This window comes from Brachionichthys hirsutus, chromosome 10 (assembly GCF_040956055.1).
Source record: "Brachionichthys hirsutus isolate HB-005 chromosome 10, CSIRO-AGI_Bhir_v1, whole genome shotgun sequence".
Taxonomy (NCBI): domain Eukaryota; kingdom Metazoa; phylum Chordata; class Actinopteri; order Lophiiformes; family Brachionichthyidae; genus Brachionichthys; species Brachionichthys hirsutus.
In genome coordinates this window covers 458,777-473,482 of record NC_090906.1, presented here as the reverse complement: position 1 = coordinate 473,482, position 14,706 = coordinate 458,777, and the positions used below count along the sequence as shown (strand labels likewise).

Genomic DNA, 14,706 nt, shown 5'->3' with positions numbered 1-14,706 from the left:
CGGTGGACCGGCCGAACCAGAGAGAGCGACGGAACACGGTGGACCGGCCGAGCCGGAGGCAGAGCGACGGAACACGGTGGACCGGCTGAGCCGGAGGCAGAGCGACGGAACACGGAGGGACTGCTCGTTGGAGAGCTTGGGCTGCCTGAGCCGCCAGCTTCTCAATACACCGTACCAGTACCAATAATAAGATACAAGTTACTTTGCAGTACATATACAACGTGAATATACTATCATTTCTGATTACCAAGTGCCATGTCAATCTAAAAAAAAACAAGTATTACCACATATCACATAAATACAATACCTCATGTCAGATGTATTAGTAATAAGTAATAGCAGAAACAAATAGTGCAATAAATGCCACAGAAATGCAGCGAGCACATTTGGTCCGATGGAGCTGGAGCGTCACCTGTACAGGTAGCACGCTGTCATCAGGCTAGTCTATCCATCACTGATCACCTGCAGGCATCACAGAAAGGAGTCAAATGCTATATGCTAACGCGCTACTCGTTAGAATTAGCACTGTAGCGCTATCAGACTGTCCACAGTGAGCAGAGCCCCATAGCGAGCACGAGTGCAGAAAGGAAAGCCGGTCATCCATGAGTGGCCCACGGAGCGCCTTCAGCTTGGACACATCTGAGGCCGTGGACGTGCACACGCCCAATGTGCACGCTGAGCATCCTGCGTTTGGGCCTTCAGCGCTGCTTTTTATACTCTTTCTTCAGATTTCTTAAGCCGTACGTTTTAGAGTTAAAAGGCATAAAAACAACAAACTATATTAACATGAGCATTGTGGGTAAGACCAGACAGGAAGTGGCCCATCTGGGCTCTCTGCTAAGATCCTGGAAACCAATAATTCAATGACGGATCAGTGAATCGTCTTTCAGGCTGAAGTCCTCGCATGAATACTCGTAATCATGAAACGGTTTGGAGGGGGGGGGGGGGGGGGGGCGGGGCAGACAATCATTTCCTTCGATGCTTGTTGGAGTCGGGAGGTGATTGGGTTCAAATGAGGATTTCCACCATGTCATTGTCCACTTCCTGTTGCGTTTGTGGCGCGGGAGGAGGGGCCAGTTGCTGTGGGTGGGGCTGGACAGGGACTCTCCGCTCCAGTGTGCTGCTGTGAAACACTGGCACGTCTGCACGGAGAAGACAAAGGAGATGGACAAAAGATGAGTGTCGAACCCGCAACCCCCTGTGAGGGGGGGTCACACACTGACCTGCTAGGCGGTCCGGGATGTAGACGGGGCTGGGGCTGGACAGGCGGGTGCTGGACTTGTCCTGGTTCAGACCCCTTTCCGTCTGGGTGTAACTGTCCCTACTGCCTGTTTTTGAGTGTCCTGCAGTCATCGGGGTGGAAGGAAGCACCGGAGAGGGGGACGATGAGATGGACTCGGCTCGGAGCGTCTCTGGACGATATTCAGGACCCAGCAGCACCCCTGGAGGAACGGAGGAGACGGCTGGACAGTGAACACACGTGCCCGTCCTTCGGCCGAACGTGCACTGAACACGCTTTGGTCCTACCCAGGCTGCCCTTCCAGCTGCTGTCTCTGCGTTCCTCTGTGATTGGCGAGCTGCTGATTCCGAGGCCGTGAGAAAGCAGCGCTGAAGCGCCGGAGGCGGCGTTGGAGATGGACATGAGAGACTTGGAGGGCCTCATCGCGGACGGTGCGTCTGACTTGATGGGCTCCTTCCTGGAGCGCTGGTGAAGCACCTTGATCATCGCGTCCTTCTCTATGATTTGGGCATGAAGATTCTTTATCCTGGATTAGGCAACAGGGAGAACCAATCGTTAATGCGGGAAGCTGGTCGGGATCAGATCACCTGTTGCCAGGCAGGTTTGCTCGCCTTCATGTTTATGCTATCCGTATTCCTAACCCTAACGTTTCTTGGAATCTCTTCCTGCAGCATCTGGACTCCGTGTGATTTCAGTGATTTATGTGGCCTCAGCTCTGAAGTTTAAAGGTACAGTAATACCTGGACATGCGAGTGTAATTCCTTCCTGGACCAAGCTCGTATGTCAAATACATTTTTCCCATATAAAATAAGACTAAATAAGACTAAAATCAACACTAATGACAATGGAAAAAAAGTGTTGAATTGCTATCTAAGACACACACACACACATAAAATAATATAATACACGGTATGTAGCATTACTGTAATACAGGGTCCAGCAGCCTGAGACACCTCACAGGAAACGGAGCACACTAGTGTTAAATAAATACTCAAATACTAAATAAACAAACAGCTTAGTGTAAATCGTTAGGCTGCGAGTGCACGGATGTGCACGATTCAGAGCGCCACCGTGAGGCTAGCTCAGCAGCGGTGTTAGCATGCCGAGTAAACCACGTTCCATGTTCTTTCCAACATAGCTGGACGAGGGAGTCTGGATTTGTCTCTAGAGGAGCCCGGGCGACGCGCCCTTTGCTGTGAAAGCGTGGCGTGCAGGACATCGAGCGTGCGGCGCCATTTTGAGACTAAACACGAAAAAAAGACGGGTAAAAAGGAGCGCTAGCAAGGAATGCTAAACCCAGCAGGACCTTCAAGATGTTCTGTGCTGTTAAAAGCAGCCTTTTTTACATTGTCACGGCGAGACACACAATAGTGACGTGCAGGTCGGATAAATGCGACCCGGCCGTTCAGGCTGAAGTTGAGAGGGTCGTGTTGGTGTGCGTTGTTAATTATCCTTTTCACTCACACCCGTTTGTGCTTATCGATCCAGGACCTGCGGCGTGCGGATTGGCTGCGGTCACCCCGGACGCACCTGAGACGGGTTGAGACAATCACCACCAGCCCTCGTAACCTCGGCTCCGCCCGCTGTTCCCCGTCGGATCATTGTGTGGTTTTTCATCTGGGTTCTGCTGCCCGTCTCGAGGCCACTTCCCGTCTCTGTTCCCGTCTCTGTTCCCGTCTCGCCCGTGTCGACCGCAGCCGGTCCGTTCGCCAGGTTGTGTTTAGTTTCTTGTTGTTTGTTGTGATCAGTGTCATTCAGACTGTCACGAAACGATCGGAATCAAGTCGCATCGGGGCAAAAAAATCGGATTTGGGTCAGTTCAGTGTGCCGAAGTGAAATGTCCGATGTCTGTCTTTACGTGTTTCTGTCCATGAATTGCTGTCCTTTTAACGTTATTGGTTATTGTATCCTTGTCCTTTTAACGTTATTGGTTATTGTATCCTTGTCCTTTTAACGTTATTGGTTATTGTATCCTTGTCCTTTTAACGTTATTGGTTATTGTATCCTTGTCCTTTTAACGTTATTGGTTATTGTATCCTTGTCCTTTTAACGTTATTGGTTATTGTACTGGTAAAATTGGTAAAATAGCTTCCTGCTAACCAGCTACTCAAAAGGCCAGTAAATGTCAGGTTGGCTTCCACCTCAAGCCACAACCCGAAGATAAGAATTGATCGTTGGGACAGCTCTACGGCGCCTCATTGAACGTCCTGCATGTGAATGGACACGGCCAGGTGTCCAGAAAGCTGCTTACCTGCTCTCCATGTCCAGGCAGCGCCGGTTGGCCAGAAGTATTTCTTCCTCTTCCTTCTGGATGCGAGCTTCCACCGACGTGTCGTAGCTGCTACAGGCTGAGTGGCTGATTACTGAAGCAGGCGTATCCCTGCACAACAAGTAGACCCACGTTACACTGACATCCACCACATGTCTGTCCTGGCCTGACATGGAGGTTTACATCAGTCCATTTACACTGCAGACAATTCGATGAGACGCTGAAGCAATGACAGAAATATAGGAGGAATATCATGTCCTGCTGCTAAACTGGGAAATGTAAAACACCGTTTTGCAGGAACTGGAGCAAACCAGTGAGGAAAAGATCCAACAAATGTCATCATTATTCATCAATGGGGACTGCAATCAAGTGCTTTGCAACCAAGGACGGATGTCTTGCTTGTAACGCGACTGGACCAGGGACGCATCGGGGTGAAAGGACTTTTCCAGTTAATGCTCCTTCTGTTTTTCCGCTGAGCACCATCCCACCTGGGACTGACCTCTGAGTGGCGACGGAGGCGGCAGCATCCAGGGCGAACTGCCTCATCACGCTCTCCTCCAAATACTTCTGCTCCCACTTGGTCATGTCGGCCTCCAGAGCCAGGATCCGCTCCTCCTTCTCCCTGAGATGCTCCATGAGAGCGGTGGCGTTGTACTCTGATGGCGTTGCACCACTGTTTTGACAGCCGCCCTGGCGCTGTGAGGAGCAAAGCAGAGGCCGGTGGAGAGAATCAGGCAGCGACACCGACCGAGTGCAGCATGCAGGTCACGGGCGGCGGTCAGGGAGGGTGTTGTTCACTCATCCGGGCACTTCGGCAAAATGTCAAAGAAGAATAGACCGACGTGCGTTCACTCTGCCTCCATTGAGGGACAAGACATTATGTCTAATATGCTAAAAGACTAACGCAACAACAAAAAGCTAAACAAAGAACGTCCCTCTCTCGGATTCCAAACCGCTTTGGGGTGGAACAGAAAGGCCGAGTGCATTCTCCCCAGCAGTCGACGAGTCCGCTGGCACCACTGATGATGCTCAGTTATTGGTGTTTGTGAGGCATTATGGTGAGGCCGGGGGGGGGGGGGCACTGGCCCACCAGCAGTGCAGTGGTCAGTCTTGGAGAAGTGTATGCAGAAATCACGTCACCAATGATGAAACTCATAAACGTCCTGAGAGAATCATCTGAACTGCAGCTGCGCACTTTCCTTTCCTGTCTCTGTAGATCTAGAGAAAGGCTAGGACAGGGTGCCTAGAGAGGAACTGTAGTACTGCATGAGGTACTGTAGTACTGCGTGAGGAAGTCTGGAGTGGCAGAGAAGTATGTCAGAGTAGTTCAGGACATGGACGACAGCAGTGAAGTGTGTATTAGGAGTAACAGGGAGTTTAGTGTAGAGGTGGGATGCACCAGGGATCAGCTCTGAGACCCTTTTTGTTTGCCATGGTGATGGATAGACTAACAGATGAGGTGAGACAGGAAGCTCCTTGGAGTATCATGTTCGCAGATGACATTGTGGTAGAGGAGAGCTGTGGCTGGTGTTGTGGAGGACGATGCAAAGGACAGGGTGAGGTGGAGAACGTTGATTTGCTGTGGCGACCTCGGACGGGACGGGACGGGACGGGACGGGACGCTTGGTGTGTTACCTGCTGCATACGGAGTGACTCCAGCTCTCGCTCCAGTCGAGTCCGAAGTCGATGCTCAAGCTGTTCTCTCTTCTCGCAGGCTGCCTGGAGCTGAGCCAGCGCTTGCTGCATGCGCTCCACCTTCTCTACGTAAACCTGCTTCTTTTTCAGCTACACACACACACACACACACAGACACACACAATCATGCAGAAATCCTTCATCATAGTAGATCGCTAGCAGTGTTGCCACACAAGCAGAACTGAACTGTTCATATCACACACAGCGTCTGACCTTTGCCTGGGACGGTGTGTGAACAGAGGCAACAGTGACCCTCCTCTCGTTCCTGTCAGTCCATTTTATTGAATAATAATAATAATAATACATTTTATTTATAAAGCACCTTTCTAGACACTCAAGGTCGTCGCACAGAACAAAGCATAAAACAATCACCAGAAGTTACGTCCTGTTATGCGGTTTGGTTTAATTATGTAATTATAATTATTGCTAATAAATGACCCGGTGAGCAGGAGGTCAGTGGTTTGAGTCCCAGCTCTGACTGTCCACATGTCAAAGTGTCCTTTACACTGACACTGAACCCCTCATTGGTCCCAGTGGGCCTGGCAGCGCCTTGCCTGGTAGCAGTCGCCCGCCGGTGTGAATGTGTGTGTGAATGTGTGTGAATGTGTGTGAATGTGTGTGAATGTGAGGCTTAATGGTAAATGCTATATTAGTGACCAAAATGCGCTGCTACCTTGGCCAAGTCTCTCATGTAATAATGATTTGTATTATTTCCCATAATATGCCAGGTCTGACACACGTGTCTCCAGGTGCCGAGCCCGGCTCTGTTCTGGATCTGGTCTGGATCTGGTCTGACTGCTGAGGAGGCAGCCTCAGAACTCGGAACAATAATGACCAGAGATTGACTGATAAACTGTAAAACAGGAAACTGCTTGCAGCCATAAAATCTAGAATGTTGTTGTTTGTGTGCAGCAGAGGAGAAGGTTCTAATTCACATGTAATAGATTACCTCCTCTTCCAGCTTGACCACTTTGGCCTGGGCGTTGTTCAGGGCCTGGTCTCTGATCTCGATGTGTCTCCGCTGGTCCTCGGTGGTCGAGCGCAGCACATTCAACTCCATGTCCAGCTTGTCCTTCTCACGGAGCGTTTCTTTGTCTCAACACACACAAGCAGAAGAGCGGATGAACACACACAAGCAGAAGTGTGTGTGTGTGCGTGCGTGCGTGTGTGTGTGTGCGCGTGTGTGTGTGTGTGTGTGTGTGCGTGCGTGTGTGTTGCGTGTGTGTGTGCGTGCGTGCGTGTGTGTGTGCGTGTGTGTGTGTGTGCGGGTGTGGGTGTGTGTGTGTGTGTGTGCGTGCGTGTGTGTGTGTGTGTGTGCGTGTCTGTGTGTGTGTGCGTGTGTGTGTGCGGGTGTGGGTGTGTGTGTGCGTGCGTGTGTGTGTGCGTGCTGCGTGTGTGTGTGTGTGTGCGGGTGTGGGTGTGTGTGTGTGTGCGTGCGTGTGCGTGTGCGTGTGTGTGTGCGTGCGTGTGTGTGCGCGTGCGTGCGTGTGTGTGCGTGCGTGCGTGTGTGCGTGTGTGTGTGTGTGTGTGTGCGTGTGAGAGTGTGTGCGTGTGTGTGTGTGTGTGTGCGTGCGTGTGTGTGTGTGTGCGTGCTGCGTGTGTGTGTGTGTGTGTGTGTGTGGTGCACTCACTCTGTGCAACCAGCTGGGCGATGGTTTTGCGGTTGTCCTCTAAGCCGCCGCATTCTTTCGCAGCAAGCTGCTTGTTGGCCGTCTCCATGCGCTCTTTAAAACGACACGACACACACAACAGCTTCAAGGCTGCACGCCAAGTCCAGTACACACTGCAGTAATGTTTGATGGCGCAGTGGTCAGCACTGCTGCCTCACAGCGCGCTCATTGTAAGATGTGTGGAATGACAAAGAAAGCTTCCGTGATGTCACCTCGCACTACATCTACCATGAAACCTGTTTGATCGATGTCTGTGCAGGTTTCAGTCATCCAGGTCCAGGTAAACCAGGTCTGGGGGGGGGGGGGGGGGTTGAAGACCGAGAGTCCTGCCTACTGTATGCAGAACAATATGACACATAGCTACTGCCCACGTAGCTTTTACACAGCCTTGTATTAGTCCCGCCCCCCAGGGAGGGGCATGGGTGGAATGGAATTGTCTTTGTTGGTGCGCTGGGACAGGACGGGTGTTTGGACCTGATGTCCTCCCCAACTTAAATCTTTAAATCTTCTCTTCATTGATTTCACGCCTCTGAACGGGATAAAAGAAGCGATGAGCGTTAAACAGTCCTGATATTTATACCCCCCCCCCCCTGAATGAGCTTTTCATGTTGAGCTGCATCCAGGTCTGGTTGGTTGTCGTGGATTTTAGGGACAGAGGTCAACACTGCATTGTGTGTTGCTGACAGATGATGTCTTCATCCTCCTCCTCTGTTCAGGGAATGTCTCCTTTAACTCCTCCCTGAAACCACCTGTCCCCCCCCCCCCCCCCCCCCGGCTAACTCCTGGACATCACTGTCCTGCTTCTTTCAGCTACAGGGGGACTCTCAGACTCGACTCCCCCCCCCCGGCGTTTTCATATTGGAATCTTATACCTAAGAGAATAACTGGAGAGGAGCGATATTTGAATACATATATTTGGCAAGAAAATACACGATACAGCGAATCCGCGGAAAGTGAACCACGATATAGCGAGACACGAGCTAGTAATAACCTGCAGATGGTGTTGCTTGTTTCACCTCCTTTTTCTCTCACCTCTGAGATCCCTGTTGAAATCATGGAGTCGCCGCACTTCCAACTCCAGCTTGTTCCTCATGGTTTTCTCCAGAGATTCCCGCTTGGATGAGGACTTGGAAAGGTTTTCATAGTCTTCTGACACCAACTGTATCTCTGTTTCCAACTAGCCATGGGCAGAGAAGAAAAGAAGGCTTACAAAGTTTATCCAAAGTACGTATCTGCCAAATATCCACATCCATAATTATAGTTATTGATGGTTCTCACAGAAAACCAGAGGTTTGTACGATTATCAGATTGCAAAAATGTCCCTGGTACCTTGTGTAATTTGGTGACTTTTTCACGACAGGTTTCCATCTCCTGCCTCAGAAGCCTGTTCTCCTCGGACAGCATATCCACCATTTGGTGGGCACGTGTCATCACAGCATGGGGCTCACCCTGCAGGTGCGAGTAGGAGTGCGGGTGGGGAAAATGCCCGGCCTGGACCACCAGCTGGGGTTGGGAATTTGGAGTTCCTTGGAATTGCTGTTGCTGCTGTTGATATTGATGCTGCTGCTGCTGCTGCTGATAATGGTGGATCCTTGGGTTGGAGCCATAGGGGTCAAGAGGGAAACACTGACCTCTTGGTGGGTTAATGAGCTCGCCGACTTGGTGAGAGCTAGGACCATGTGAGATTCGGGGGCCTGTGCCGTAGAAGTGTTCTCCCTGACTCTGAGGGTGCTGGTGAGGAAAGGAAGGATGGATGGATTGGGAACCAAGCATACTGCTGAGGATGGAAGATTGGGTGCGGGACAAGGAGCCCACAGAGGTGACGGAGGAGGTGGGACTGTGCTGGTTAAGAGGCCTCTGGGGGTGAAGTGAACCCTCCATACAGGACCTGGGGAGAAATGAACTGTGTGAAGTCCATAGACTGACTAAAGCTGAATTCTTGGGATTATTAAAGTATTCTGATTGTGTTGATGTACAGAATCCTAAAACTAATAACAGCAGCATTTCTTTTTAAACTGTTTTCTTTAAATTCTTCTTCTTTCTTCTTGTCCCGTGAAGCATCACCTCAGCAAACCAACCATCTCCACTTCACCCTGTCCTTTGCATCGTCCTCCCCAACACCAGCCACTCTCATGTCCTCCCTCACTACGTCCATGTCTCTTCTCCTGGGTCGTCCTCTAGCCCTGTCCTTTGCATCGTCCTCCCCAACACCAGCCACTCTCATGTCCTCCCTCACTACGTCCATGTCTCTTCTCCTGGGTCGTCCTCTAGTCCTGTTCCCTGGCAGTTCCATCCTCAGCATCCTTCTACCGATATAGTCCCTGTCTCTCCTCTGGACATGTCCAAACCATCAAAGTCTGGTCTCTCTGACCTTGTCTCCAAAACATCTAACCTTCACTGTCCCTCCCCCGTGAATGGTAACAACTCCTAACGAGTCTCGTTGTCTTGGGGGTTTCAGTCATTTGTTGCTTTCTGCTCCAAAAGGAGAAGTAGTGTCTGGAACGTCTACCAGTCATTAAGAACTGAAGACGCGTCTTGGATGAGAGCTGAAACGTCTTTAACCAAACGCAATTTCAGTTTATGAGTTTTTTTTGTTCTTTATTAGTATTTGTTTAATTGTATATATTTATAAATTATGCCACTTTAGCTATGTGCACATGTGATGATGTGTGTGTGTGCGTGTCGTTACCTGAATGAGCCATACTCGGGTGGGGGCTGGTATCGGACATGGGGCACCTCTCTTGAGTGCTCCCTACCTTTCTGCTCCTGGTAAAAATGGCCTCCAGGCCCCTGCTGTTTTGTAGGTAAGCTCATTCCCTTGAATGGGTAGTCTGGAGGTGGCCCGCGGTGCTGCGACTTGTAGAAGTCGCCCGGTGGCCCGGATGGTGCAAGCAAAGGAGACAGTGGGGAACTCGTGACTGGCGCATGAGCCTTCACACCACTGGTGGCCAGAGAGAGCTGCATAAGTCGTTCGCTGAGAGATCGAACATGTCCTTGCTTCAGATCCTTCAGCCCATCATCCTGGTGCACCTTTCCCGCCCCACTCACTCGCTGCACTGTGGAACGACCCTCAGTGCGCACCTTGGCATTGTTCACCCCGGTGACATAGAAGCCAGCGCCCACTGAAGCAGGCAGAGACGGCTGCTGGTTATTCTGCTGGGGAGGCTGAGGAGGTCCATGGCCACGGAAGTATTGAGACTGCGATTTGGCCTCTTCGTATGTAGGGAGATCCTCTGGGTTCAGGCACTGCCCTTGACCAACCCCACCTCCACTGATGTTTCCAGCTCCACCTCCACTCCCTAAACCTCCTCCTCCACTGCTCCCTCCCCCTCCTCCAACTCTGGTAGAACCTAGCTTCTCCAGGCCATTGTCCACCTGCAGCTCCTGTCCCTGAGGCTCCTGACGGGCAATGTGAGGTTTCATGGAGAGATCATCAGACGGCCCGTGTCCAGGTCCCTGTATGGAGTAGCCTCCTCCTGCTCCTCCTCCTTGCTGTTGTAGCACGTAATTGCGGTTCATCTGCTCCTGCAGGAGACGCTGCAGAACGGTGCTGCTGCCACCTCCTACACTGTTGTTGCTGTTGGATGATTCCTCGACTGCGGCCCTCATCTCTGCTTCTCGCTGCCCACACTCTTCATGGAAGGAGAGGCCCCAACGACGGCCAATGCTCCCTAAGATGAAGACGAGGAGAAAGTGAGTGACAGAAAGTACGACATTCCAATCACTGGTCAGGAAGCTTTAACCCTTTAGTGCCGGATGGTGTGAGCACACCCAACTGCCATTACAACCGTGGCACCAGCACCACCTGCTGGTCAAAGTCAGTCTCTGCGACCGTAGCACCAGCGCCGGTTCCCGGGATTGGTGGTGCATATCACAATAAAACCGGGAAAAGACAACAGGAGCGCCGGCGACCCGTTCGGGACAAGGGGGTTACGGGATGGTGTTGGAATGGAGTCTGGAGTCAGAGACTCCATGGATCATTGATTACTGTAGGATGACGGAACATGGATCATTGATTACTGTAGGATGACTGAACATGGATCATTGATTACTGTAGGATGACGGAACATGGATCATTGATTACTGTAGGATGACTGAACATGGATCATTGATTACTGTAGGATGACGGAACATGAATCATTGATTACTGTAGGATGACGGAACATGGATCATTGATTACTGTAGGATGACTGAACATGGATCATTGATTCCTGTAGGATGACGGAACATGGATCATTGATTACTGTAGGATGACTGAACATGGATCATTGATTACTGTAGGATGACGGAACATGAATCATTGATTACTGTAGGATGACTGAACATGGATCATTGATTACTGAGCCCTTGTGCCAGTAAACAGAAAGAAGCTTGAGGTCGACACAAGTAGCATGAAAATATGAGGATTTATATGCACTAAAACTACGACCTGTGGTCTGACTGCACTGCCATGTGATTGGCCTAATGTGAAGGACACAGAAAAACTAAATACCACAAAAATTTGATTCCAAGCCTTTTTTGTCATTTTTGTGCATGTTTGTGAGCAGTGATTAACATCATTATGTGATCACTTATTGATAATCAAGAACTCCCTCCTTTACTTGTCCTCCCTGTTTCTGTATTTGTGTCACACTGAAAATGGTGTCATGGTAGTCGAACATCAATCTTATGATCAGCTAAGAATCGAGCCAACATAAAGTAGGAAATATGTGTGCCCCACAATAAAATTGTGGAAAATCAGTCTGAGCCGAAACGCTGAAGAAATAAGTAATGACAAGTATAAATTAATTGTCTTTAGTAATCATGGCATCTTTCAGCAACTACAATTATTAAATCACAATCAGAACTGATTTTATTTAGGCTGCTTAAATCAAATGTACCCGAGTGATCATATACTTTAAATCAAGGAGAGAATGACGACACAAGATTACACAAATTAAGAGGGAAAATAATATCCTGTTATTTGGAATGAGAAACTTTGTTTTGTTGGCCCGTATTTCTTATCGTGTGGCTACCTGTAAACACCCATTTCTACAGAGTAAGGGACAACATATTGAGAATCTCATGTGTTTACCCATCATGGATGGGTGATTCTGATGAGGAACATCAATCTTTTGCCGATCATAGTGAATACAGTAGTTATTTTCACCTTCAGCTCTTATCGTTTGAAGAATTGGGTTGGAAGCCCAGATTTGGCTACTTAATTTGATCCCAGGAGGACCTTTGTACATCCAGTACTCAGTAAGTAAGTCAGTTTTATTTGTATAGTACCAAATTACAACAATATTCTCTCTATGTAAGAAGTGCCGTCCCAGGCGGACTCTTTTTTGGCTGGTTGGGTGTCAAAGCTGTATTTAACCAAATTCACTCGGTTCTATTTAGCAAAGGCCCAAAGAAAGTGTCGCTGTCGAAGTGTTTACATGTTAACATTTTCATGTAGCGTTGAATTTAGACTGTAAGTAATTTATTATAATGGTTTTATGATTTCACTTTCCCCCCAGCTATATTGTAAATAAATGAGGCTGCTATACTGCTGAGTTTAAAATGAATAAATTACTCTGCTATTCTTTATGAAGCTATGATTTAAAATACACTACTATTTTTAGATTTACCTGACACGTTAGGTGTATTTGCACAAAATATCGGTATCGGATCGGTATCGCTGCATTTAACTGCCTCTTGGGAACGGAATAATCTGGTTTCTATTATTTATTACGGGAAATATAGCTTTGGTTTTCAAACAAATTGGTTTTCGAGCAGTATTACGGAACAAATTATGTTCGACAACCAAGGTTCCACTGTATCTACGTTACTGCTATCGGCTAGAAGTGACCTGGATCTGCCCCAAACAGAACATGTGGTCCGGTCCATCAGCACCAACACAGTTTAGGCTGCATATGTCTTGATGAGAGTCTCATGTAATGAGGAACGATATGTTCCTTCTTATACGTACTTGAGATTGAAAAGCACTCATGTCTGCCCTTGTTCATGGCTAATCCTCAAAGCAAAGGATGCCGGTCTTCATTCTGTTGATCTATTTAGGGACTCTCAGATGACTCCAATCATTGCTTTTCATGTTCTTTGGCTTTTCAGATCAGATTTTTTCCAATTGATGAATCAGAATTTGGTTGTTGCCGTCTCACTATCTGGTTTCGTGTTTTTCCCCCCCAACTCTGTACTTCTGTTATCCTGAAGGTTCCTGTCCTGGGCATCAATTTTCCTATTGCTGGTGCTGATGGACATTTTAATAATCATAAATATTTTTAGTTTTTAATTTTATCGTTGACAAGCACAACTCATTCCCCAGAACCGGGATGTCTTTAGCCACTCTTATAAACTGCCTACTCTCCTCAAAGCGAACATTCTGCAGAACTATTTGCCAAAAAGATGGGCAAATGTCAATTATAAAGAAGTGTCTTATATTCCACATTTTGTTTTATGAATCCTCCGGCTGTTTCAGGCTACAGTCATCATAAGAATAGTAATATAAATCACCACCAGATAACAAATGAGTGAACAGTCAGAATGAAAACAGTCATCAATAATGTCTGTGTAGGTCAGGGGTGTCAAGCATACGGCCCGTGGGGAGGTTCTAGGATTACTTTGAAAGTGAAAAAATCCATAAAAGACTAGGATTTGATTTTTGTAATTCAATGCTTTTCATTTATTATCCTCTAGGGGGCGCACTGTTTTGGTCAAAGGAGAAGACACACTGCATGACTGAGACAGACCAAACAGCAGATGGTATCTGCGTTGGTACTGCGTTGGTACTGCGTTGGTACTGCGTTGGTACTGCGTTGGTACTACCCTGTTCTCTACCTGCCGGCTACTCCCTCATTAGCCAAAATGTCATGATCGAAAAGAAGAAAAGTCTGATTCACGTCTGATTGGTTCACGGCGATGCACGGGAAAACGTCGTGCTTGGTGTGTTTGCAACAAGTGTCGGTACTTAAGGAGTATAATATTCGGCGCCACTATGGGTGAACAGCTTCCGTAGCAGAGAGCATGCTGGGATGCTGCTGTTCATGCAGCTCCATGCATGCTCAGCATGCATTGTGTGTGTGTGTGTGTTCATGTATGAAGGTTACACAAGCTGAAGTTTACAGGACAGGTGAATACATTGAATTCATTGAAGGGAGGATCTGCCCATGCTACGTTAGCGCCTGCTAACCGCAGTACCCGTGCTGCCCATGAGGCTGCATTCTGACCAGAACTGACCTGACCTGGAGAACCAGGTTGATTCTGTGTTCCCTGTTCAGAACCATTCCAGAACCATTCCAGAACCATTCCAGAACCATTCCACTGCTCCTGGACCGGGTGGGAGCGTCACCGAGTGCTGCTTCTCTATTATTCTGCATCTAACTTACAGTACATTACGCTGTACTCAGTGGTATTCAGAGTATTTCAGAGTATTTATCTGTGTACATTTGCATACATGTAATATTAGGTCCATGGAACACAATTCCATTGATTCATTCGTTGAAGTGTGTGTGTGCGTGTGAGTGCGTGTGAGTGCGTGTGCGTGCGTGCGTGTGTTTACGTCGGCGGAGGGGTCGACCTTCCACCGACACTGAATGTCTGTCCGTTTCAGGGTTACTGTCATCGAGCCGGTCCTGCGTGTGAGTGCGTGTGAGTGCGTGTGAGTGCGGGTGTCCCCCGCATGTCTGTGCGTGTTGAAGCAGACTTCGGGACTCTCGGTGAACAGTCACGCAGCCATTACGGAGCAACACTCGGAACCGGAGTTCTGAAGACCCTCCCGGAGCCTTCCCGGTTTCTGGGGCGGAGCTCGTGGAGCACAACTCGGCGGTTCTCCGGTTCTCCGGTTCTCCGGT

At 48.8% G+C, this 14,706-nt stretch overlaps 1 protein-coding gene across 1 annotated transcript; it reads right to left on the bottom strand.

Annotated features, from left to right (window-relative positions):
• Positions 1 to 1,008: 1,008 nt before the first annotated feature.
• amot (angiomotin) lies at positions 1,009 to 10,519 on the bottom strand. The gene is made up of 11 exons (XM_068744700.1): positions 9,564 to 10,519; positions 8,204 to 8,762; positions 7,907 to 8,051; positions 6,836 to 6,928; positions 6,154 to 6,299; positions 5,145 to 5,294; positions 4,009 to 4,205; positions 3,492 to 3,620; positions 1,528 to 1,766; positions 1,224 to 1,442; positions 1,009 to 1,142 (listed from the first exon to the last, which is right to left on the bottom strand). The coding sequence occupies exons 1-11, from the start codon at positions 10,481 to 10,483 to the stop codon at positions 1,009 to 1,011; spliced, it is 2,931 nt and encodes a 976-aa protein (XP_068600801.1). The 5' UTR covers positions 10,484 to 10,519.
• Positions 10,520 to 14,706: the final 4,187 nt, after the last annotated feature.

Coding starts and splice junctions, on each gene's coding strand:
- amot (XM_068744700.1), bottom strand. CDS start 10,483: ATGAGGGCCGCAGTCGAGGAATCATCCAACAGCAACAACAGTGTAGGA. Junction 6,929..7,906: donor TTTCAACAGGGATCTCAGAG/GTGAGAGAAAAA, acceptor GTCGTTTTAAAG/AGCGCATGGAGACGGCCAAC. Junction 5,295..6,153: donor TGGTCAAGCTGGAAGAGGAG/GTAATCTATTAC, acceptor GTGTGTGTGTAG/CTGAAAAAGAAGCAGGTTTA.